Source organism: Solanum verrucosum, unplaced genomic scaffold (genome assembly GCF_900185275.1).
Source record: "Solanum verrucosum unplaced genomic scaffold, falcon-dt-bn FXZP01000746.1, whole genome shotgun sequence".
NCBI classification, from domain to species: domain Eukaryota; kingdom Viridiplantae; phylum Streptophyta; class Magnoliopsida; order Solanales; family Solanaceae; genus Solanum; species Solanum verrucosum.
In genome coordinates this window covers 295,970-323,214 of record NW_026020790.1, presented here as the reverse complement: position 1 = coordinate 323,214, position 27,245 = coordinate 295,970, and the positions used below count along the sequence as shown (strand labels likewise).

At 33.9% G+C, this 27,245-nt stretch overlaps 2 protein-coding genes across 3 annotated transcripts in view; one reads left to right on the top strand and one right to left on the bottom strand.

The window, feature by feature from the left end:
- The first annotated feature begins 4,227 nt into the window (after nt 1-4,227).
- On the top strand, nt 4,228-7,563 carry LOC125813099 (hypersensitive-induced response protein 1-like). Its single transcript, XM_049492583.1, has 5 exons — nt 4,228-4,480; nt 5,330-5,450; nt 6,069-6,160; nt 6,267-6,363; nt 7,186-7,563. The coding sequence occupies exons 1-5, from the start codon at nt 4,292-4,294 to the stop codon at nt 7,503-7,505; spliced, it is 819 nt and encodes a 272-aa protein (XP_049348540.1). The 5' UTR covers nt 4,228-4,291; the 3' UTR covers nt 7,506-7,563.
- Nucleotides 7,564-7,811: 248 nt separating this feature from the next.
- The window catches only part of LOC125813113 (mitochondrial outer membrane protein porin of 36 kDa), a 244,050-nt gene continuing 224,616 nt past the window's right edge, over nt 7,812-27,245 (bottom strand). The window contains exons 2-7 of one of the 2 annotated variants that reach the window (XM_049492598.1): nt 11,784-11,907; nt 10,891-10,958; nt 10,078-10,188; nt 9,007-9,093; nt 8,712-8,920; nt 7,812-8,345 (exon numbers count right to left, since the gene is read on the bottom strand). In XM_049492598.1, coding sequence (XP_049348555.1) covers nt 8,039-8,345; nt 8,712-8,920; nt 9,007-9,093; nt 10,078-10,188; nt 10,891-10,958; nt 11,784-11,832 — 831 coding nt within the window. In that variant the 5' untranslated portion in view covers nt 11,833-11,907 and the 3' untranslated portion in view covers nt 7,812-8,038. Of the gene's footprint in view, nt 8,346-8,711; nt 8,921-9,006; nt 9,094-10,077; nt 10,189-10,890; nt 10,959-11,783; nt 11,933-27,245 lie in introns of those variants that run through there. The other variant, XM_049492597.1, reaches the window with a different exon arrangement.

Here is a 27,245-nt window from a genome sequence, read left to right as displayed (position 1 = left end):
GATAAATCATTCTTCCTATTTTATCTTCAGCCCACATCATAAGTGGAACTAGCAAATAAAAGGGAATTTTTTTTGTTACTTGCTCATGCTTTCTCCAAAAGTTGATCACCTTTGACCTACTCCATAAGCGTAAGTCTGGTGCACAAAGCGTCTCAGGTTTACAATGATCTAGGGAAAGTCTGCACCCTAAGAACATAACGTAGACAATCCATCTTGACACAAGCAACAATAGTTGGGTTTACGACTTCAACTATCGACTTAAAAGTATACAAGAACAATTTTACTATTGCTCCAATATCCATTTCGAAAGTCTTAACCAGGAGTAAATCTTATTGTTGCTCCTAGGTCTTAGGGGCGTATATGATCGGGTGGTTCGGATTTTTCAAATATCAAACCAAATCATTTGTGTCAAAATTTTAAATTTATAAGCCAAACTAACAAAACTCTAGTTTTTCAAATATCAAACCAAACCATTTGTGTCGAATTTTTAAATTTAAATCAAACCAAACTAATAAACCACGGATTTTTTTTGGGATTTTCCGGTAAAGTATTCATACAGACATATAATTAACTTGTGCTCTAAATATTTCTTCAGTCTAACTCCAACCAAAACTCAACTATCTAAGGTGTTTCTTAAAAAAATAATTCAAAACATGAGATGAGTGATGACACTAAAATATTCAACAAAAAATAATAATGAAGTTGCGTAAAATAAATATAGCAAATTGATAAGTCATAATGAAAATGATCATAATGTAAAAGTATTAAATCAGCTAGAATATGTCTAATAAGTATTAATTGCATGATTAAACATTAAAGAAAAATTAAAATTAGGTTATATATTTTAAATGTTTAAACCAATGTAAAATTAAAGAACGAATATTCAACATTATTGTCATTTTTAGTGTTGAATGAATTATTTTGTTAGCATTAGTATTAATTTAATTTTGAATTGAGCTTTGGTAGAGTTACTAATATCTAGGGGTGTACAAAACCGAACCGAAAACTGAACCAAACCGCAAACCGAAAAAAAACCCGACTAGTGGTTTGGTTTGACTTGATTTGGTATTGAAAAAAAACCGACTATATTTGGGTTGGTTTGGTTTAAACTAAAAAAAAAAAAATCCGAGGCCAAACCAACCCGACATTATATATATAATTTTAAAATTTTATTTTATACATAAAAATATTTACTTTGATATAATTTTTAAATATTTCTTATATTTTTTCATACTTTTTATCTTTTAATATATTATTTCAAGTTTGAAACTTAGAATTCTGAATGTTCCAATAAAGATTATAGTCCACATATGTTGGTAATTATAATAAAGCTTAAATCAAAATCAAATTAATGCTAATGCAAAAAGAAAATCAATTCAATACTAATAATGACAATAATATTGAATATTTGTTCTTTAGTTTTACATTGGTTTAGACAATTAAAATACATAATATAATTTTAATTTCCTTTAATATTTAGTCATGTAACTAATACTTATTGAACTTATTTTAGCATGATTAAGTACTTTTAAATTATGATCATTTTCATTATGAATTGTTAATTTGCAATATTTATTTTACGCGATTTCATTATTATTATTTTTGTTGGATATTCTAGTGTCATTAATCATATCATATTTTGTGTTATTTTTTTAAGAAACACCTTAGATAGTTGTATTTTGGTAGGACTAAAGAAATATTTGAAGTACAAGTAAATTATATGTTTGTATGAATACTTTACCGGAAAAACCCGAAAATACCCGAGGTTGAAAAACCTGAGCTTTATTGGTTTGGTTTATAAATTTAAAAATCCGACACAAATGGTTTGGTTTGATATTTGAAAATTTTGAATCAACCCAACCATGTACACCCTATAGTAATATCTATGGACTATAACCTTTATTAGACCATTCAAAATTCTAAGTTTCAAAAAACTTGAAAAAATATGTTAAAAGATAAAAATTATGACAACGTATAAGTAATATTTAGAAATTACATCAAAGTAAATATTTTTATGTATAGAATAAATTTTAGAATTTGTATATATAATGTCGGGTTGGTTTGGTCTCGAGTTGACTTTAGTTAAAACCAAACCAACCCAAGTATAGTCGGGATTTTTTTTTTAATACCAAACCAAACCATTAGTCAAATTATTTTTTTTTGACTCAATTTGCGATTTGGTTAGATTTTTGGTTACACCCCTACTAAGTCTCCTTCATTAAGTCTAAATTGACAATCAATTTTATTATTACTCGAAGGTCTGTTCTTAATCGCACTACTCTAAAATCCAATAATCAAAAGAAAGAATTTTTATTTAGAAGAGGACATAAAGGACGCAAATTTTTAGTTAAATATATGACCCAAATTGATGTTGGTGAATATAAAAGGAACCTTTAGGTCTTTACCGCACCTAGAGCCGTCAAAACGGGCTTGGCCCATGGGGCAGGCCCAATCCAACCCGTTATTGAGGTAGGGTTGTGATAGGATTTTTCAAGCCAGTTTAACACTCGGGCTTATAAGCCCGGCCCATATAAGCCCTTGGCCCTTGAGGCTTGATCGGGGTGGGACCGGGGTCGACCCATGGGCCAAAATTTTTTATATAAGGTTAGCTTACAATAATTTCACTAGTATATAATTTAATTACTTAAATACACAATATGTTGTAATATTATGAATCTTACCAGATTTTGGTACGTCCAGATACATGTATCTCGGAATATATGGACTCAATATTAAGTTAATATGTTCTAGATATACTCTATCCAAGTAGATTCGCATGTATCTAGAATGCATAGACAAATCTCGTGCCCTCACCTCCCTCCAATCTTGCTTGTCACTCTCTTATCTGGTATGCAAGATACATGCTAATTAGACTAGACTTTTTGCTAGTGTTATTAAAACAACACCATTGTTTGTCATATTTGATTTGAAAATCTTCTCATTTTCTTGATGTTATAGAACTATAAGTTTGAAAAAGAAAAAAAAAAGGGGCTACCCCCCCCCCCAGCCCTTGCCCCTTCTAGGATTGGGTTGGGTTAAGCATTTTCAGGCCCTTACAAATGAAGGGCCAACCTGCCCCAGCCCTTGAAATTCCTTGGCCCGCGAGGCTTGGGCTGGGTGGGGCTGAGCGCCTGAGCCGACCCTTTTTGACAGCTCTACCAGCACCTAAAGTTTATACCCATGAATGTGAAATATGTACGCCTTCTGTCGCAATTTATATATATCATACACTTTTTGTTTTAATTCGTCTTAAAAGAATGTTTTTGTTTTTTTATAATTGACAATAATTTAATTTTAGAACTTTCATTTTATTCTTAATGAAATGATTTATAGCCAGACAATGATAAAAGAGTATTTTAGACCACAAATATCTTCTTTTCTTTTAATTATTTTCTTGTGTTCATTACATAAACAAATCTATAATCTTAAAAACATTTATATATCATCTAGACAAATACTATATGAGTGGGTAGGATAAGGGTGAAAATAAGGTGTATTGAAGGATGGAAAGGATACAATTACTGTGGAATGTCAGGTGTTTAACTCGTTTTTTCTACTTTCACTAGAAAAGTCATTTTCAAAAAACTTGTTTTACTAAAAAGTATCCAAAAATTTTGACTAATCGAACATGAAAAAATAAAAAATATTCTCCTCCGTATCAAAAAAAACCCGAGATCATAAATCATTTTACCAATCTATAATTATGCTCAAAATATAATTTGGAACACAAAATCACAAAATAAAGGGATGGATATGATAATAAGTTGACCAATTCTTGCTGAAAGTGACTCTTTTCTGTCTGTTCACTCTTATCCATAAGTAGTTAGTGGCTTACAGAAGATATCAACTTTCACATTAATTTACACATGGATGAACTTCTTGGTCGGATATATAAGAATAGTATTGAATATATAATGTAAAAGTAATACTAATAATATTTTTTATCGACAATTTAATTTGTTGTATATAATGAATAAGGTATATTAAAATAGAAATAGTACTCCGTATTACTAATACCATGAGTTACTATGTATAAGAATAGTACTAAATAAGATTTATAACTAATATCACACTTACATTTGCAACCAAACATTATACTAAAATTTAATATCCGTAATATTCAAACAATCCTGATTATTTTAAAAAACAAGTAGACATATTAACCCCTTCTGTGAATCTTGTCCTTCACTTGTATGGTTAAGATCTAGTCATGTCTAAATAAATATAAACCAAGATTCTAATAATAATATTATCCTCTTTATTACTATATGTTAAATTGATTATTTTAGTTATGGGACAAGCTTTTGGTTGTATTCAAGTGGATCAATCCACAGTTGCTATTAAGGAAAATTTTGGCAAGTATGATGATGTTCTTGGTCCTGGTTTTCACTTCATGCCTTGGTGTTTTGGAAGCCAATTAGCTGGTTATATTTCACTTAGAGTCCAACAACTTGACGTTACACGTGAATCCAAGACTAAGGTTTGCATATTTGTATTCTTTTTTTTTTCTTTTTCGTTATCATCTTACTCAAAAGGCTAGCTTAGCTTGCCTTTTTTGTTCGAGGGATTAGGTGAGTTATTTCGATTTAAATTTTGGGATAAAGTTTATGTCATGTTTGATTGAAGGTATTAGATAAAATCGGTATTAAAATCAAGACTATACTTTGGATAGCTTGTCTCATATAGGAAGTGGGATAAGTTATTCAGGTTATAGTCTTGATTTTGGTAGCTATGTTATTGTCAAGGGGTGTGACACTCTTCGTTGGAAAATAATACCGTATATATGAGTAAAATGATATACGAACGAAGTGATTAAATAGCATATTCTGGACATCCTTGACACAACAAGGTGTTGCAGCCTAGTGATTTCAGACGCCTTGAAAGAACTAACACCCAAAGTGCTCATGTGTTTGAATAAAGGTTGAGGGACTTATGACTTAGATCAGGGCAAAGCAAACTAAGCCTCGTATTTAAGTGGATAAGGGTAAAGGAGCAGGCATATTATCCCGAGTTTTGAAAAGATGTGGTTGATCCTAAGAGTTGGCACCACACTGATTTCTTGATTATTTAAAAAAGAAGTTGAAATGACTAGGGTAACAACATATCCAATGAAATCTCACAAGTGAAGTCTGGGGAGGACAGAGTGTATGCAGATCTTACCCTACCTCATGAGGGTAGAGAGGATGTTTCTGAAATAGATGGAAGTTTTAAAGAATGTATCTTTTTGTACCAAATAATGTGCAATCAGTACTCTTTGGTAGTCTCAACATTTAACTACTTTGTAAAGTAAATGTTTTTAGTTGTTTCTCATGAAAGCTATAATTTTCAGGATAATGTTTTTGTGACTTTGGTTGCTTCAATCCAATACAGAGCCTTGGCAGACAAGGCAGCTGATGCTTTCTATAAACTAAGCAACACAAAGGAGCAGATTCAAGCATATGTCTTTGACGGTTAGAATGCAATTCTTATGCTTATACATCATACTTGTTATGACCTTCTTCTATAACAGTTTTTTTTATCGAAATGTATTGCAAAACAATCTAAAAAGTAGGATGTTTGGAGTCCACTTCTTCCCCACACTACGAGTGAAAAGAAAAAAGTAAGGGAAAAAACTCAAATATGTTATCAAACTTTGAGAAAAATTTCATTTATGTCATTTATTAATAGTTGGGCTCAATCATGCAACTGCCGTTACAGAAAGGGCATATTCATGCCATTATTTTTCTAATGCAGCCCAAGCAAGCCTTACTAAACCCACTCCTGGTGTTTACACCAGCCTAATGAATAAATGACACATGTATTAACATGCACATCAATCACTAAACCGCGGTTAAAATTAACTAATACACATTCTCACCTTAATTTATGATTTAATCATGATAAATTAGTATTGATTTAGTATAAACAGTAGGTGTGAGTATATATAGAGAATGTCACTACTCACTAGTTAAAGAGATTTTGCTTTGCCTTCTGTCATATTTCTCATTGCTTTAATGTCACTATTTTAAGTTCTCTTTTTTCAATCCAAAAGCTTCTGTGCTGAGTAGGTTCTTATTGATGTTTATTAGTTATTAGGGCAACTGTTCCAACATTGGAGCTGGATAAAGTTTTTGAACAGAAAACTGAGATAGCGAAAACAGTAGGGGAGCGACTCGAAAAGGTAACTCTCTCTTTATGTTAGTATAAGTACTACTGCAACTTTTAAGCAAAACAAACAGAAGAAACATAATCAATTCATATCTGATTTTCCTTGTGGAATTACATAGGTTATGTCACTTTATGGATATGAGATAGTTCAGACTCTTATTGTAGATGTTGAACCAGATGATCAAGTGAAAAGTTCAATGAATGAGATTAATGCAGGTATGCCTGGCCAGCTTTAATACTTCAATTGCTTAGTATTCTTTTTCTCCCCACTAAATGGAAGTATAGAGTTGTTGGTATTGCCTTTTACCAGAGACTTGTTGTCCAACTTCTTGTTTTTTGGACTAGAACCACTTTTTGGGTTTCAACATGTGATTACTAGTTTCGGTGCTTGGACCACATATTGGCATTGAAGGGGAGCATTGGAGCAACGGTAAAGTTATTGCCACGAGACCTATAAATCAGGGGTTTGAACCTTAAAATCAGCACCTGATGTTTGCATCATGGTAGCTAGGTTGCTTACATTGCATCTCCTTGGGATGCAGTCCGGAGAGTCCTTGATACCTATAGATCACGGTTCAAGTCATAAAATCAATCATTGATACTTGCATCAGTATAGGTTGCCTACATTACATTTCAAGAGGGGTGTGGCCTTCCCCGACCCCGCATAAATGTGAAATGTTGTTGCATCTCCTTGGAATGCGGTCTAGGGAGTGAGTCTTTGTTACCTATAAACCACGAGTTCAAGTCGTGAAAACAACCATTGGTACTTGCATTAGTGTAAGTAGTCTACACTACATTACACGAAGGGTGTGGCCTTCTCCGACCCTGCATAAACGTGAAGTGCTCCATGCAACACGTTTGCCCTCTTTATCACATCTTCTTGGCATTAAGCTCCACTAGTAAAGAGTCAACAGTTTTACAAAGTAAAATTAGTATTGGACCATGTGAACTATGTATTGAATTCTTGTTTGCATATTGATGGACCACATAAATCTTCATTCCTCTAATAACGTGAGTTGACAATTTCATGGAAACTAGCTTCAAGATTGAGAGAAGCTGCATTTGAGAGAGCAGAAGGAGAGAAGGTTCTGCAGATAAAGCAAGCAGAAGGAGAAGCAGAATCAAAGTACTTAGCAGGGCTAGGAATTGCTCGTCAACGACAAGCTATCGTAGAAGGGCTCAAAGAAAGTGTGATTGGCTTCTCTACTAGTGTTCCAGGGGCATCAACCAAAGATGTCATGGACATGATTTTGATCACCCAATACTTTGATACAATGAAAGAGATAGGTGTCTCATCTAATTCATCTGCTGTTTTCATTCCTCATGAGCTAGAGGATGTGACTTCTGAACAGAGATAAGAAACAGTTTGCTTCAAGGTAACATATTTAGGCTATGATGCTGAACATTATGGTTTAATTTCTGTAAGGGAGAAAGAGATTCATGTATTGTGTTAGTGAAGGTAGGAGTCTAGGAGAGATCGATGCATGGTCCAAAGCGTTCGAATTATACTTACTTTGTAATAGTGATTTCAAGGATGGAGGATAGATGAACTGATAAGAAAAGGGAATAAGAAAAGAAGAAAGGCCTAAAGCTCTCTTTCAAGAGATCCTTTTTTGTGCAACTCACCCCAACACATAAAAAATGATCAAAGAAAGATTAATCAATTATGCGAATGATGAAGCCAGAAGCCCAGGCAAAAGGTTAAAAACCAGTCCCCTCAATCAACATTTAGAATGGGTATTAGCGAAAATCATGAGTTTGCATTACCAGCTGAAGGTTTTTCTCACCGGCGCAGAAGGATAACGCGCTGAAACAAATCTACCTAATTTATTACTCTGGATCATACAAAATGACATTGCTTCACTCACTTTTCTGTAAGGTAGTAACGAACTCATGGCTTGAGGGCTACAGCCAACCCGATTTTGGCGCTCTTTTCAATTGCCCTGGTGTCAACTTCACCAGATATTGTGAAGAGGGATTTTGGTCGCCACTCGTGTTGGATGAGAGCACTTGCCTTACCATAGCTGTTAACACGAGCCTTCACCGTGGTCAATGGGTCCAACAAATGTTGTGTCCCAATGGTGAGTGTGTTCTCATTGCTTGAGAAGCTGTGAGTCAACTCTGCACCAACAGCTGTGTTTGTCACTGGCTTCACGGTGTGGTAGTAGGAAGCACTGACGGTATCACCCTTGTCATTCCTGTATAAAATTAGTACTCAGTTCAAAAGGGTTCAAAGATAAGAAAACAACAAAGATGATGATGGAACATGTTTGTTCCAAAGTCGCAATTTCCGCAAAATTCTAGAACTTTGATGCAATTTTACAGCCATCATATCATTTCAATATAGCATCTTATCAGTAGAGGAGACAAATGATTCATTAGTTTAGCCAGGATGAAAAAATTCAAATGCCAAAAGTATTTCTTGCAGAAAGACAGAAAACCAAGACGTTGCAAGGTATCATTTGACGGTTAGAAAGAGAACAAATGGCTAAAAGACAGATTTTGTTCCATGAAGAATCTAACAAATACATTATGTCCAAGGTAGATATCACGTAAATACTTACAATGCTAAAGAAGCAATCAGATCAGACGAAGAAAAACTCAGACCAGCATTGCATTTTGTGAAATTGCCTGTGGCAGTGTCAAATGATAGATCAGTGCCCAAAGCAACGGTATTGTTTCCAGCAACGCCAGAGAAGTTGACAAGAGGACTTGCTGTAAGTCCAATGCTAGTGTTGATCCCAGCATACTCATGCAAGTACTGAAGCTCTACCTGTAACATAATACTTTTGCTTAGTATCACACAGTTCAGTAAACTACCAGCCAACTACAGAGAAATATAGTAAAAAGCAAAGGTACCTTTCCAGACTTCTGGTCTGGTACGACAAAGCTGAAAATTGTCTTGAGTCCTGGTGCAGGTTCATCAACAGTGATGGTAGTGTAAACCTGCATCATTCAATCCAAATTACTTAGCATATTCTTGTATTGCCCCAGCTCAGTTTGAAGAAAAGAACTTGAACTTGTGGATTTCCCAATCAGTAAGTCTCAAAAGTTGAAAATTCAAAACCGAAGACGGACAACTTCTTCTGAGAGTGCAGAGCAGAGGGCAGGGAAGATTAGAGAACAAGCTAGATAACTCAAATGTATTCTCCTCCCCAATCAACTATCCTTTGACTTTTGATTGTACAACTCTTTTTTTTTTAACTATCACAAAACTCGTCTTGATTATCATGCTTGACAAATTCAGTTTTCGGTTACTATAAGTTTGCATTAGGAGGTATACATCAGGGGGAGGGAGGATTAGATTAAGGAAGCATGCACATCGCCATAATCAACACCAGGGTAAATGTTAAGCTAACACCTAATATGCCATTATGTGGATTAAAGCAAGTTTGCACGAGATCCAACAGCGAAATGGAGAAGAGGGCACAAATGGGAAACATAAAACTATAGTAGATATTGGTTATGTGACTATCCAAACATTTCAATTACAGCCTTATAGTTGTTGGACAACATATTAATATCGTTAACTGCAAGTGTGAAAACAAATCATAGACACCAAGCTAAACTAACAAACACAATCTTTCAATAACAGAAAGGAAAAAGCTATAGACTCCATGGACTCGCAGAGCATTAAATCAGACCATAAGGAAGAAAATGATAACAAAGTAACCAAAGTGGGAATCCTTCATATTTACTATCGATTTTCTTGATTTTTGTGGGTTATATTTTCAGGGAAATGGATACTTGAAGGATTGAGAAAGTTTGATCAAAGTGTGGCCAGGTCAGTATAACTCACAAGTCAAAACTAAACATGTTGAGCACCTAGTATCTCCAAAGATGTATAATTTTAATATTGTATCTCCCAATAGAAGTTACTAAATATAGTACTAACAAATATGAGATCCCAGTAATGAAAAATGAACTCACATTGGAATTGGTGTCCACTTTTACATCAGTGGTAATGTTTTTGTTCTTCAGCTGGGTGCTAACATCCGCCAAGAATAATTCACCTTTCTTCAGACCAGATGCGGTAATAGCCTGAGATGTAAGACAAACTTTAGCAACATATACTCGAAGTCTTAATTGACCACAAAACAATTTCAATAACAAGATAACATTGTCAAACAATGTGAAGAATCCACTACATGCATCGTGAGGCAATACCAAGGAAGTCCCTCCCGAGAAACACACACTCTGCTGGAAGTTAGTAAAGTAACAAAATAACCAGAGGCAAATGTATAGCCTTGTGGTACCGGAATCATCTGAATCCGGTACTTTTCATAGCATAAATTTGTGTTAAAAGTTCCATGAAAATCACAACAAATAGTATATATGAACCATAATTTTAAAAATACAACAGATTCAATGCTAAAACCTTAAATATTGAACCCATAGATTTTAAAATCCTAGATTTGCCATTCCAGAAGATGAAAATAATTATTAGTCGCATGATACCAGCAAAATGTAAATAAGATGACATCTCATTCTTCATTTCTAAAGTAATTAGTTTCTTCCCTATATTCCTAGGAGCAGCATAAGACCAAGTTTATTAACCCCCGCTCCACACACATACACCTTAACTTCTTCTAATTTCCAGTATTCTCATAAAATTTGTCACAATTTCATACTTGACAACATAAACCACAGCTCCCTCATCCCACACCCCAAAACACAATCACGAATGAACAATAAGCAAAAAGTTTGAATGATAATCATATACATATCCAGAAAGAAACTAACCACTCCCGTTGTGCTGTACGTAGTGACGGTGAACTTATGGTCACTGACATAGTCCCTGTACAGAAGATCTAAAAACAATAACAAAAAGATACAATATCCATCAATTACCACCACACATGAAGTTCATTTGATAATTTTTTTCATTAACATCAATCTTCCATGTTTGGTTTTGTACAAATAAAGTTTTATATGCCTCCTCCATCCCAATTGATGTAGCACCTTTCATATTTCAAGGCTCAACTGTGAAATTTTCATGTGCACTTCAAATTATCAATTTCAGTACTTTTTCCATAGTTTCCAAAAATGTAAATGTATTTCTAAAAACTTAAAAAGTTCCATGTCCGAATTAACAGTTAAATTTTTTTTTAAAAAGTTCCAACTCTCAAAATTAAAAAAGGTGCTACTGCTACATAAATTAAGACAGAGGAACTACCAAACAGTAATGAAAAAAATAATTTCCTCCAGAAATAAAAAAATACACAGTTTCTGTAGTACCAAACTATATTGTTCAGACTCTTCAAAAATATCCACATGTGCTTATCGAATATTTCCAAAAAAAGTACATTTCTGGAGAATCCGAGCAACATATTTCCCTAGCACCAATCTATATTGCTCGGACTCTTCAAAAATATCAACAGCTGCACATGTTATATTCCAAAAAATAGTACAATTTTTTTGAGAATTCAACAAGGATGCAACAACATTTTTGGAGAATCAGCAACATTTTGAGAATTCAACAAGGATGCACCAAATTATATTACTCAAAACTCTTCAAAAATATCAACTAGTGCTTATCGAATATCTCAAAAATAGTACTACATTTTTCAAAAAATCCGATACACATGCAACAACATTTTTGGAAACGGAACAAAACGAAAAAAAGTGAAAAATACCTCTAGCTTTTTTGCCGATATCGGAGTAAAGTCCAGGTCCCTTCACCATCTCTGCAACAGAAGAAAAAAAAAACTCGAACTGCAAAAGAGAGAGAAAGAGAAGCTTCTAGAGAGAGAAAGTCTACTCACAGAGAGATAGAATCGGTGTGTATCGAAAGACTTGGTTTGTTACCAAAAAAGAAAATTATAGTGTAATAGGAATAACCCTAGACTATTTCGTTTAGTTCATTTTAGACCGTTTGATCTAATGATGGATGTGAAGAAAGAGATTCTGGACCGTTGATTATATCTAACGTGAGGGTACTTTAGTACTTTTATATTTTCTGTTTTATTGAATTTATTATTTATTTTTTTGTTAGACCAACTTGGATCATTCACAGCCCTTCGACTCTACCCGGAGATACGTTGTCAATTTTGAAATTAAAAAAAAAAAAAAATTAATTTATTTGCTTAAATTCAAACTTAGACCGATTAAATTATGACTCATTTAACTCGAGTTAATCCATTATAAATAAGTATGAATTATTTTAGTTAGATTTATTAGTAGTTATTCATTATTGACTTGACACATGAATTAATATAATTAATACTTCATATTAATGTAATTTCATATTATATGTCCAACAGGTCCTTATGATCTGGGAATTAGGATATTTATGCCCGATTCAATTGTTAAAGAACAAAAGGCATGAATTCAAGTCATAAAAATGGATCAACATGAATTGTGGTGGGCTAGTTAGAATTTCTACATTTCAGAACTAAAAGTCTTGAATTTGAGCTTTCGAATTATTATTACTACTTTCATTCAATTTTATTTGTTATGTTACGTTACGTTTTTCAAAAGTCAATTTGACTAATTTTTAAAGTTAAATTAGATTACATTAATTTGATAGTTCAAGCAAAAAAATTAGATATTCAAAAACTATACAAAAAGTACTATAAATTGCAATTTTTTGCATTATCAATATAATGAAAAAATACATTCTAAAATATTAGTCAAAGTTCTTATAATTTGACTCTAAAAAAAAATTTTGACAATTAAAAATGAACAAAGAGAGTATTTTTTTTTTAAAAAAAAAGAATCATATCAAGAGCACTTTCCAAAAATATCCTCAATACATAAATAGAAAATTTACTCCAACTTTAATATAAATATCGGTATAAAAATAAAAAAAAAATTAAAACCATAGAAATGGAGATAGTTTTTTCTATTAGTTTGCTTTGTTGGCAAATAATCATACACAAACAAGCACGCACGTTTTCAGCATTTTCCTTTCTATGCTTTTTTTTTTAAAAAAAAAAGCTTCAAATGTTTTTTTTTTTTTTTTGGTGGAAACATCATATTTAAATAATACAAATTGTAATTGTAAATTAAAACTATTATAAACTATAACTCTTATTTCCTTTACATTTTCTTTCTTTCTAAAATCAACATGAGAATATGTTTTTATTCTCTTATTGGCTTACGGAGGAGAATATGCTGTCGCCCATTCCTCCGAAGATGCTTTTTTTCTTTTCCTTACGCGATGTTCGAAATGCACATTGGAGTTCAAGTATTCGACTAAATTCGAATTACGCATTGCAGAGCTATTTGGGGTGACGATCTTGTTTGCAACAAATTTTAAAGTGACAGAAAATAAATTGCAATCACAATAAAATAAGAAGAAACATAACTTTATTGATAAATATGCGGGTACAATGCTGTTGATCCTTTGATTCTACTCTCCTAAGATTTATCCATGATTCGAGGGCCGGTAGTGGCGTATTTCTCAAACTAGGATGATTTAGATTTAATCTCTAAATGATTTATTCCATGACTTTTGTGGAATATTCGAGATCTTGATCTTTAAAAATACCCAAGAGTTTATGGGATATTTTGAGATGTCTTTTAATACTCTGTTTGATCATTGTTACCCATTGTTTCATAATGTATTGTATTGTACTGTATTGTATCGTACTGTATTGTAATTTATAAATTTACTAAAATATCCTTAATTATTTTAGGGTAGGAGGTTGACTAGAATTAAATAATATAAGGTAAAGGGTAAAATAGTATTTTGAAATATTATGTAAAGATATAATTGGAAAAAGAAATTAAGTAACAATGGGAACACACCAAATCGGTTGTTCCATAAAATAGGGGTTTTCATTGTTACGTAACAACGAAATTTAACAATACAATACAATACATTTTAAGTAACAATCAAAACAAACATTGTAGGTATGGTAACGATACAATACAATACAATGGATAACAATGATCCAAACAGAGTGTAAGGGAATTTAGTACCCTTTATATAGACATAAACTAGGGTTTAGGATTGAGTAGCCTCCAAGAATTCTAATTGAAACTGAACACACCTTATAGAGTCTCAATTCGAATTGAACACGTCTTGTAGAGTCCGTAAAATTTTAATGTCTACAGATCTATCATGATTTTCTCCATATTTAGGGTTTGAATTTGTAATCTCTAATTAATGATGAAACAATCTCACAATTGCACAACAACTCATGTTGTTCTCTGAGATGCTTCTAACTTCTCATTGTGTTTCATTTATTATTTTTTCAATGGAGTATTTTTTTTTAATGCCATAAAGGGTCGTTTGGTACCATGGTTGGTTGGTTATCCTGATTCTCGATGAAATATTTTATGAGATTAATTATTTTATTTTTATATAGAATAGTTAATTCGTTCATTTTAACATAAAAATCATGTCAAAATTAGCTAATATATTATAGATATTAAATTAAAGATAAAGTAAACAAAAAAATTATGTATTGACATTATATTGTTATGCGTATCTGATAGGGAAAAGGGTCAAAAATGTCCACTACCTATTAGAAATGGTTCAAAAATATCCTTCTTCCATTCATTGGTTTAAAAATATCCTTAATGTTTTTTTTAGGTTTAAAAATGTCCTTTAGATAACAGAAATATGACATGGAATTTAACTTAACAAATGGTCAATTTTCATTGGTCCACCTAATTTTTTTTATCAAAATAAAAAAAGCCCACCCACCCATCCCAACACCCAAACCCGTTTCTAGTAAGTCTAACCCAACTATTATCTCTCTTCATTCTTTCTTCTCCTTCCTCTTTCTCCCATCTGCCATTTTAACTTAATTTAATTTTTGTTTCCTTCCTTCAAATCCAATGTTTAAAAATTTATTTGCTTCTCATAATCAAAGCTAATCACGTAATCGCTATTGAAGATTGATTGCAAATCATTTCATGTTGTGGACGCGGATATGTAAATTCCTTGCGGCATCAGTAACCAACAATTTAAAATTTCAACAATATAATACGAGACTTGTTAATACAGTTCTAAACTTATTTTGGTTAAGAAATGGATAAGAAATCTACTATGTAATTTCGGTGGATTTGAATCTACATTTAGCTGTTATTTTTTGGTTTCAAGCTTTCATTTTGATTTTTGTTTGTTGGGTTAAAAGTTGCTGTTTTTTTGCTTAAAATCCACATTTTATTTATCATACTTGCTGCAATTTAGCTGTTAAAATGCATATTTTAAATGTTGTTTTGTTAAATAGCGCAATTTACTTGTTTTTTGGCCAATTAAGTGCTGCAATTTACTATTGTTTTTGGATTTAAATGTTGTTTTTTAAAGAAAGAAAACAGAGGAAGAAGAATGAGCATAGAAAGGCTTAAAACTGATAGTGAAAATGGGTTTGGGTATTGGGATGGGTGGATTTTTTTATTTGATAAAAACATAGGTGTACCAATGAAAATTGGCCATTTGTTTAGTTAAACTCCATGTCATATTTCTGTTAATTAAAGGACATTTTTTAACCAAAAAAATTGTTAAGGGCATTTTTAAACTAATAGTTGGAGAGAGGGCATTTTTGACCCTTTTCCCTATCTGATGTATTAAACGACCCTAAATATATAATGTATGAATGCCTCTATTGGCTAAGTCAAATGTTTTACAGAAGAATGGTATGTGAAACAAATCTATATATATATATAAAGTTGTATATCAAACAAGTTGAAGTGGCGCTCTCTAAGTCCAAGAAACCTATTTATCTATTTTTCTTTTTTTTAACCTTCCTTTTTATGTTTTTTCCTATCAAATAAAATAACTATTTTACCATCTAATTGAAAGTAATTACCACATATTCATTGCTTAATTTAAAACAATACATCACAAGTGCTATACCCCATTTTAACTGGGTCAAAATAGTGTACAATATTTTGGTGATTTCCAAATTGATAACTAACTTAAGAAGTTGCCACCTAATTATTTACGGCAAATTAGGGCACCTAAAATGGTTAAAGTCTATTGTCTAAAGTTAACTCCATTTTAAGGTCTACTAAACATGAGATTCTAGGTAAGGGTTCAACTAATCTAAGGGAAGGGGTTAGACATCCTTTAAAATCCATTAAAAATGGTTTAACCAATCAAATTCTTAAATAATTAATTAGGCTAAGGTGTAAAGATGTAAAAAAAGTATAAATACCACGTACTAAATGACTTAAAATCAATGATAGAAAAGATGTTTTTATGAAAGATTATTTTTGTTGGAAACACAACAAAAAAATTGAAAAGGTTTCATGAGCTTAAAACTTATTTTTATTGAAAAAGGGAGGTTGTTTTGAATCAGTAGCCTGAAGATCCATTTGGATTTTAAGAAAAAGTGAAAAACTTTTGTAAAGAATTGAAGTATGTAGTAATAAAAGACTTTTTTTTTTAAAAAAGAAAAGAAGAAGAAATGGTGAATTTAACTAGTAATAGATATTTCTTTATCATAAAAGAAAAAGGGCCTAACAAATTTATACCTACACGCTAAGTTACTGATTTGAAGAAAAAGGCAGCCAAGTTTAAAATTATTAATTATACTAGAACACTTTTATGTTAGGTTATTAACAAATTCTAAGGTACCCGAGAGAATTAATTGTCACTAGTATACTCAAAACACAATAAATGCAAATAACACGTAAGTAGTTAAGAGTAAAGAAACACATAAGAGATACACAACTATTTAACAAGAGTATAGAGAGGAATGTCCGCCACTTCCTCCGAACCCCTCATTTGTTGTTCGAATGGAGTTTTTAGAGAGCGAGAGATACAAATAGATGTAATGCACGTTTCGAGTCTTGCGGGACGTCGAGTCTTAAAGTGGGACTCTTCGACTCCGGTGGTGTACATGCCAAACAAAGAAAAGAACATGAAAAAGTTAGAAAGAGTGATTTAATTCTCACAAGTGTATGTAAAGTAAGTAGACAACGCTACAACAAATAACTCAAAAATTAGTAACTCCATACCATTCACAACACAACACAATGTATTTGAACACACACAAAATCATTTACTACTTCAACATCGACTTTAAAAGATAGACCAAGTTGAAAACCATGCCTTTGTTTTCATGACCAATTTGACAAATTAAAGGTAAATCATTATAGTATCCTAAAGATGCAATATTGTGATATGAAAAGAAAAAGGGACTTTAACTAAGTTACTGCAAATTTGCAAGAATCAATAGAGTCGTAACTAAACCATAACCTTAGACAAAATAGAGATATTGAACTAATTTACTAGCTTAGAAATAGTATCTAATAACATTCACAATATTTAACTAAACAAATAAATTTACAAGAACAATCCTTTAGCACAAAGATAACTTTTTCATAACATTACAGACTTCTAATCCTACAAACTAGAACTCTTACAGAAAAATAATATAACAAACAGGAACATGATCATTACTCATAAAATTCAAACAAGCAAAACAGATAAATGTAGTCTTTGTCAATTTCATACATCAATAAATTTTAAAACATGATTTTAAACAGATTAACACTCGTACTAAAGAAAGAAAAGTTGAAGTTACCGTTTATGGGGCAGTGAACTAAGGCGTTGTCAATATCGAAAAGACCATAAAGAGCACGCTGCAACTTGCACACATAATTGGGATAATCTGGATGTTCAAAGCCCTTAGGTTGACGCATATAAACAGTCTCGGATAACTCACCATGCAAGAACGCATTCGACACATCAAGTTGGTGCATATACCAATTTTTTTGAAGAGCCAAAGACAAGACCAAACGCACTGTGCTAGGCTTAACGACATGAGCAAAAGTCTCAAAATAGTCCACCCCAGGCTGCTGCGAAAAACCTTGAGCCACTAAACGAGCTTTAAATCTTTCAACAGAACCATTTGCACAAAACTTGATCCGAAACACCCATTTGTTGCCAACAATATTTGCATTTGGAGGAGGCGGCACCAAGGTCCAAGTTTTGTTGTGGACAAGAGCATCAAATTCAGAACTCATTGCGTGCATCCAACGAGATTCTTTACAAGCTTAAGAAAAGAAAGTAGGTTCGAATAAAATGAAACATGTGGAAGTTGTTAAGGAACGGAGGACACGAGGCTTGAGCGATCCTATTTTAGAACGAGTGACCAGATGATGAGTTTGAGGATTAACGATGGGTGATTGTGAGGGAGATAGTTGGAGATTATTAGATGGAGAAAGGGTCTGCGTGGAAGGGGCAGGAGATGAAATATCTCGTTCAAGAGGAGCAGCAGAGGAGGGATCCAAAGTGGAGACTACAGGTAGTTGAATGGGAGTAACGCTACTAGTTGAATGAAGAGAATTGACAGAGGTATTCCCCTAATGTAAAGGAGTCTGGAGACTCCTATTTGGAGGAGGAAGTTGCGAAATAGATGGAGTTTGAGTACTCCTAATTGAAATGTGATCCCGAGTAGGTAAAATCGGACTACTACTACTCCTTTTTGAAGTTCCTCCAAAGTGAGTGATATGAACGGGAGAGGTAAAAGACTTAGAATTATCAAAAATAGTTGGGAATGAGATAGAACTGGGTGAAGAAGTGTTGAGAATTGATTCAAAAAAAAAGTCTAAGTTACTAAGTTACTGATTATTTACTGTGAGTTTGAATAAGTCTTTTACTAGAGTTGAAAGAGTCTTTGTTAGGTTGTTATTTGGTTGCTATTTTTCTGGCACTTTCCTAGTTTCTAGTCAAGTGGAAGTCATGGACAAATATTATCTTCCAGAGTCTGTAAGCCTATAAAGGCAGATATTTCCAGTTAATAAAGTAAGCACTTCTACAAAGTATTTCCTTTATCTTTTTTGTGCAGCTCTAAGTTTTGTAGTTAAAGAACCTCTGTTTTTCCTATATTGTGGTATCAGAGCAAGCATTCGGTCTTTGACTGGGCGATAAAGAGATAAGAAACAACTAGGGAGTGAAATATAAGAAGAAAAAAAAAAGGTTATGGCAACAAATGGTATATCCTCTTCTTCACAACCCCTCATACCCGTCTTCAATGGTAAGAAGTATGAGTTTTGGAGCATCAAAATGAAGACCTTGTTTAGGTCTCAAGAATTGTGGGACTTGATCGAAGATGGGTTCACTGATGTAGCAGAGTCGGATGCAGAGGAAGAGAAGAGATTAAAATAAATCAGAAAGAAGGATGCAAAAGCTTTGTTCTTTATTCAACAAGTCGTTCATGAGACAATCTTCTCAAGAATTACAACAACTACTACCTTAAGAGATGCTTGGATGATTTTGAAAATTGAGTTTCAAGGTTCCTCAAATGTAATTACTGTGAAACTACAATCTCTTCGTCGTGATTTTGAAACATTGTTCATGAAAAACAATGAATATGTGCAAGACTTTTTATCAAGAGTTAGTGTAATTGTAAGTCAAATGAAATCATATGGTGAAGAGATAGGTGATAAAATTGTAGTTTCAAAAGTTTTAAGAAGTTTACCTCCAAAGTTTGATCATATGGTTGCAGCCACAGAGGAATCAAAAGACTTATCTAAGTTTTCATTTGATGAACTAATGGGCACTTTGCAATCTCATGAGTCACGGATCAATAAGTCAAACAAGCTTTTCAAGTGAAGGAAGAGCATCCAATTCAAAATGAGAAGTTGTTAGAACAAGAAGCACGAGACGTGGCAGAGACTCTTTTAGAGGCAGAGGACGTGGTAGAGGCAGAAGCCAATCTGGGTGGACAAATAACCGCAGAAATGGAGTGCAGTGTTACAATTGTCATAGGTTTGGCCATATAGAAGCTAGCTGTTGGTATAAAAATGATCAAGCTAGTTATGCCGAGGAAGAGGAAGAAGAAAATGTGCTTTTCATAGCTCGCTCTACCACCATAGATTACAAGACTGATGTTTGGTTTGTGGATAGTGGATGCTCCCATCACACGAAAGAAGGATTTAAATAGTTAGATGAGACAAAAAAAGGGCGAATTTGGCTTGGTGATAACAAGGAAATTCAAGTCGAAGGTGAAGGTACTATTGATGTCCAGACTAGTCAAGGTAAAGCGAAACTTATTCTAAATGTGTTATTTGCTCCTAGTTTGGCACATAACTTACTAAGTGTTGGGCAATTGTTGAGTTGTGGATTCTCTGTCTTGTTTGATGATGACTCATGTGTTATTAAGAATAAGAAATCTGGTCAAATCTTAGCAAATATTCACATGATAGATAATAAAATGTTTCCATTTGAATTTTCAAAAGTTGAACAAGCCTTGATTGTTAGTGAGAAAAATCTTGACGAATCTAAGTTGTGGCATTTGCGTTATGGACACTTGAACATGAATGGATTGAGATTGCTAAGTCAAAATAAGACGGTTCATGGTTTACCAAATATAGGATCTTTTGAAAATACATGTGAAGGTTGTATATATGGCAAACAACATAGAAATTCTTTTCCTGTTGGAAGATCCTTAAGAGCTACTAGCTATCTTGAAATTGTTCATGCAGATTTGTGTGGTCCTATGAACATAGAATCTCTTGCTGGTTCTCGATATTTTCTGTTACTAACTGATGATTACAGTCGGATGAGTTGGGTATATTTTTTGAAGCATAAATCAGAAGCTTTTGCAAGCTTCAAAAAATTCAAGGCATTGGTTGAAAACCAAGTTGGTAACAAAGTTAAGGTTCTGCGTACCGACAGATGAGGTGAGTTCTTATCACAAGAATTTAAGTTATTTTGTGAAGAAAATGGAATTCACATGGAATTGACTGCACCTTACACTCCAGAGCAAAATGGGATTGCTGAGCGGAAGAACCGAACTGTTGTGGAGATGGCCAAGAGCATGTTAAAGAGTAAAGATCTTCCAATTCAGTTTTGGACTGAGGCTGTTCATACTACAGTTTATCTGCTTAATATCTCTCCGACCAAAACAGTCATGGGTCGGACACCTTTTGAAATCTGGAAAGGTAGAAAGTCATGGGTAAGTCATTTGAGAATTTTTTATTGTATTGCATATGCTCTAATAAATTCTCAACATCGTAAAAAGCTTGATGAAAAGTCTGAAAAATGCATTTTTTCAGATATTGTTCTGAATCTAAGGCTTTTAAATTGTATAATCTCACAAATGGTAAGGTGATTATCAGGAGAGACGTTGTATTTGATGAAAACACTTGCTAGAAATGGGACAGCAACAATAAAAGTTCACAAGTTACAATGGAAGATGAAGTCTTTCCTAGTGAAGAAGTAAGTCAATTTCTTGCTAATAGTCAGTCTCTTACTAATACACCAAGCCACTCTTCAGGAAACTCCAGCGACACAAGTCCAAGGTGTAGCAGCCCAACATTGATGGTGCCTGACTCAGAAGGTTCCAGTGAAACTCCTCCACGGAAGTTTAGATCACTTTCAGATATTTATGAAACATGTACCTTTGCTCTATTTGGTGCAGACCCAGCTAGCTTTCAGGAAGCTTCAACAAAAATGGAATGGAGGTGTGTAATGGAAGAAGAGCTTATGGCAATAAGAAAAAATGGGACATGGGACTTGGTGGACCTTCCAGATGGAAAAAATGTTATCAGAGTAAAATGGGTGTTCAAGACAAAGTACCATGTTGACGGAAGTGTGCAGAAACACAAAGACTAATTGGTCGCAAAAGGATATTCGTAGCAACAAGGCATTGACTTTGATGAAACTTTCTCTCTAGTTGCTCGCTTTGAAACAGTAAGAATCCTTTTAACTTTGGTTGTACAATTAAAGTGGAAGGTTTATCAATTTAATGTTAAGTCTGCATTCCTTAATGGTGATTTGGAAGAAGAAATGTATGTAACACATCCAGATGGTTATGTGGAGAAAGGGAAGGAGAACAAAGTATACAAGTTGAGGAAAGCACTCTATGGGCTAAAACAAGCTCCTCGCGCATGGTAAAGCAAAATCGATTCACATTTCAGAGAAAATGGTTTGAAAGAAGTAAGAATGAGCCAACTTTATATGTGAAGAAATATGAAAAAAAATGATCTATTATTGGTGTGTCTGTATGTTGATGATATGATCTATATGGGTTCATCTTACTCTCTTGTATGTGATTTCAAATCTTTTATGATGAAAACATTTGAAATGACGGATTTAGGAGTGTTGCATTATTTTCTTGGACTTAAAGTGAAGCAAAAAAAAGACGGAATTTTCATATCTCAAAGGAAGTATGCCACTGATCTTCTCAAAAGATTTAACATGCTTAACTGCAAAACAGTGGCTATTCCTATGAATGTAAATGAGAAGCTACAACTTGATGATTGAAGGAAGTTATTTTAGAAGTTTAGTTGGAGGCTTAATTTATTTGACGCACACTCGTCCTAATATATCATTTTCTGTTGGAATCATTTCAAGGTTTATGCATATGCCTTCGAAACATCATTTTGGAGCAGCTAAAGAAGTCTTGCGCTATGTTGCTGGAACTATAGGATTTGGACTATGGTACTTTCGAAGTACTAATTTTAATCTCTATGGTTTTTTAGATAGTGATTGGACAGGGAATGTGAACGATAGAAAGAGTGTTTCTAGGAACCTTTTCACTCTTGGTTTTGCAACTATTACTTGGAGCTCAAAGAAACAATTAACAACAACGTTGTCTTCTTCCGAGGCTAAATATGTTGCAGCAGTATCTTCAACATGTCAAGTGTTGTGGCTGAGGAAATTACTTGTTGATCTTCACCAAGAACAAGAGGGAGCAACAAAAAATTTCTGTGATAATTTATCAGCAATTGCAATGGCGAAAAATCCTATTTGTCATGGAAGATCAAAGCACATAGATATTCAGCATCATTTCATCTGTGATCTGGTTACAGAAGGGGTGATTGAGTTGAAGAGTTGTAGCATAGAAGAACATGTGGCAAATATTCTTACTAAAGCACTTCCTCAGGCAAAGCAGAATTACTTCATGTTATGCCTTGGCGTATGTGATTTTGAATCAAGGGGGAGTGTTGAGAATTGATTCAAAAAAAGAGTCTAAGTGACTAATTATTTACTGTGAGTTTGAATAAGTCTTTTACTAGGGTTGAAAGAGTCTTTGTTAGGTTGTTATTTGGTTGCTATTTTTCTGGCACTTTCCTAGTTTCTAGTCAAGTGGAAGTCATGGACATATATTATCTTCCAGAGTCTGTAAGCCTATAAAGGCAGATATTTCCAGTTAATAAAGTAAGCACTTCTACAAAGTATTTCCTTCATCTTCTTTGTGCAGCTCTTTGTTTTGTAGTTAAAGAACCTCTATTTTTCCTACAAGAAGTTGGCGGAAAAGTAGGAAACATACTCTTAAACGGAAAAAAGTCCTCAACAAAATGAACATGCCGAGAGATGAGAATTCTATTTGAGCAAGGATCCAAACATTTAAATCTGTTATGTTTATCTGATGAACCAAGAAACAAACATGGTTTAGATCGAGGGTGGAACTTAAAGCACTTATTAAATGCCACAAAGGGATAACATAGACACCCAAACACACAGATTGAATTGTAATCGGGGATATGGCCATAAAGTAGTTCAAACGGAGATTTATAATGCAACACTGGAAGAGGCATTACATTGATAATAAAGACAACATATAAACAAGCATCACCCCAATATTTAAAAGACATAAACGCTTGAAAAATAAGACAACGAAGAACATTAGCAATATGTCTATGTTTTCTTTCAGCCCTACCATTTTGAGCAGATGTGTGAGGACAAGAAAAACGATGGATGATGCTATTTTGCTGGAAAAAGGATTTAATTTTTTTGTTAACATATTCTCCACCCCCATCAGATTGAAAATAAGAAATAGAGGTGTGAAAAATGTTTTTAACCATTGTATGAAACTCTTTGAATTTTTTGAAGGATTTAGATTTTTCACGCATTAAATAAATCCAAGAGAATTTAGTATAATCATCAAGAAATAAAATATAATAACGGTAGCCAAAATTTGAGGCAACAAGAGCATGCCAAACATCCGAATGAACTAAAACAAATGGAGAATTTGCATTTCTACTAGATAAAGAGAACGACATTCGAGTTTGTTTGCCTAAATGACAAACATTACAAGAATTATTGCAAAGGAAGAAGTACTACTAATCAATTTTCTAGCAACTAAAGAACGCAAAGATTGGTGACCAGGATGTCCCAAACGTTGATGCTAAGTAGAAGCAGGCACGACACTAGCGAAGAGACCAAAATTGGAGGATCTGGATGAAACGATGCGGATGGGATAAAGAGATCCAATGTTGTTACAACGGAGCAGTGTTGTATTGTTCTTCTTGTCCTTAACAAAAAAATTAGAATCAGTAAATTGAATGAAGCAATTATTATTGGCACATAAACGTTGAATAGAAAGTAAATTTTTAGCAAGGGAAGGAACATATAAAACGTTCTTTAGGACAAGAGCTTTCGAGGTTGTAGGAAGAATAGAGGAACCAGTAGAGTTAATGGAGAGAAGAGTACCATCACCAACTATGACCTGAGAAGAACCAGAGTATGGAGCATGAGAAGTAAGGGCGAAGAATTATTTGTCATATGCGCCGATGCTCCAGAGTCCGGATACCAAACTGTTGGATGAACCTTCTCCAAATTCATAGCAACAAATGATTGAAGAATATTGTTAGCTACAAAAGAGTGATTTAACATGTTTCTACACTCTAAGGCAGTGTGGTTATAGTGAAAACATATTTGACACTGTTTAGTCGGAGTAAATGATGGTCGTCCCAAAATACCATTAGCGGGTGAACGATGTCAAATATTATTTTGAAAATTTGACCATGAAGAATTATTGGATCCTCAACCCCTACAATATTGTCCTTTGTTATTCCTGCCACGACCTCGTCCATGTGAGTGTCCTTTCGCAAGTTAATGTCCGTGAGGGGATAAAGCAACAAAATTGGTTTGCCCATGAGTTGTCACAAGCAAGGCAGAATTAGGATTTGATTCTTCTGAAGAAATTGTACTAATGTGGGCTTCTTCTGTGAGGAGAAGTGGTCGTAACGCAATAAAAGTAGGAAGCGAGCAAGTGGCATTTAATTCAGACACAAAAGTACGATAAGATGAAGGTAGACCTTGCAAATCCTGAGTGACTAAATAATCATCCGTCAAAGGCTTGCCAATTGCCCTTAAAGAGCAGGCAATCGAGTGAAGTTGTTGAAGATAATCCTCCATTGAAGGAGAACCTTTCTTGAAATTTTGAAATTTCGACTTAAGATGAATGGAGGAGGAAGAAACTTGATCCAACTACAGTGAGGCTGTCACGATCCGGGAGCACCCCCAAGTCGTAACAAGGCGTATTCGACCCCGAAGGGGTCTTATACAAGCCACATAGTCATTCATTGCATTCAATAATGATAATAGTGCGAAATTAAAAACTTATTTACATCCAAACATTCAAGCTTCATTAAAACAACTTTAAAAACACACAACAGAAGTCTAAGTCTCACATGGCCATCTTAGACACAATCACAAAACATAAGTAGGGACACGACCCTTTACAATCAAAAGAAGTCTATTAAGTCTATTACAAGAACCTTATCATAAAATTAGAATAGAAAAGTCTTGTCCTCGAAATATGAAGACATACCACAAGATCTTGGAAGAACTTCAAGTTCCAAGCTTACTATAGAACCCGCTCACTTTCCGGAACCTACACTAATAGAAAATAGAGAAATATGGAATTAGCACAATTAAGTACTAAGTATGATGACCATGCAAAACATGCTTTAAAAGGGACATTTTGGCTAGAAACCATGCATTATGCCACTTTTTGAAGTATCATGAACAGTTGCATAAAAGACATACAAGACAAGCATAAACATCAAGTAAGTCATAATATCACCTTTAAACAATATCAACATGAAAACCTTTACCTTGGACCTTCACCTCAAGCAACCCTTATGCTATACCTCGTGCAATGTATGGATGGCGTCCCATACCACCATCCATACTAAGGCACCACATTTAGGTCACTTAAAGTAACTTATCATTCCTTTCTTTCACCTTTGCACAATATTCATACATAAGAGGTCTATCATTAATTAAGACATGACAAGGGAAAATAACTCATAATATAACTCAACTATAGCATGCATCTCATATTAAGCATTTGAGAGCCAACATTCTTTAATAACCTTATTTAGGCCACAATTGTGTCACATACATTAGGATTTAGAGAAACTCACTATGACCCTCTCCAAGCCTACTCGTGCAATGTATAGGTAGCATCCCATACTACTACCTACACTTTGTAGAGCCTATCAAGAAACCATAATGAAATCTCACATGATGGGAAGTAAGCATTTAACCGACATAGACCATGAGAGCTTGTCATGGAATCCGGTGTCATAAGTCCCCACACCGTAAAGAGGTGGTCTACTTGCCTAAGGAAGACCGGTATATATAGCTTAATGGATCCACTAGCTACCTATGCGGGCACATAGTTTATGGGATAAGGTAGACGATCATTGAAACTCATGCCTAACCATTGGGGGAGTTTCCATCTAACCAAATCCACTCGGTGCTTAGCCTACATTCCCATAGAATAGTTCGTTACCTTGACATTATCACATATGAGAGGTGCCATTGGCCTACCAACTCCAAATTACATTCATTAACACGTGAAAGGGTGCTTTAAGCCTACCGTTTCAAGGTTCATTTAGGAAAGCTCATTAACTCCTCTTGAAAGGGTGCCATGGGCCTACCGGTTCAAGTCTCATCATTAACCTTCATCGAAAGGTGTCATAGGCCTACCGACTCCAAGGTTCATTACTATCATTAATGGAAGGGTGCGATAAGCCTACCGATTCCAAGGTTCATTATTATCATGAGTGGAAGGGTGCTACTAGCCTACCGATCCGAGGATTCAACAACCAATAATATAATCATTTAAACAAGAAAATGATGCACAAGCTCTACCAATTCGAGATATGCAATAAATTGGAGAATCCTTCATATTCTATCATCAACATTCATGAGTGTCAAATTGAGAAAAATCCATTCAATAATAACACATTTACGTTCATAACATGATCACATTAGCTCCATTAAATGTCCATTCATAAAAATGTCATGTAACACTTATATTTCTCATACTATGCCTTCAAGGCCATGGTCACAATACATTCCATAATTAAACACCTCCACCATAAGTGGATCAAACCAAGCAAGAACAATTTTTTTATCCATAATATGAGATTAAGCCAACTTACCATCC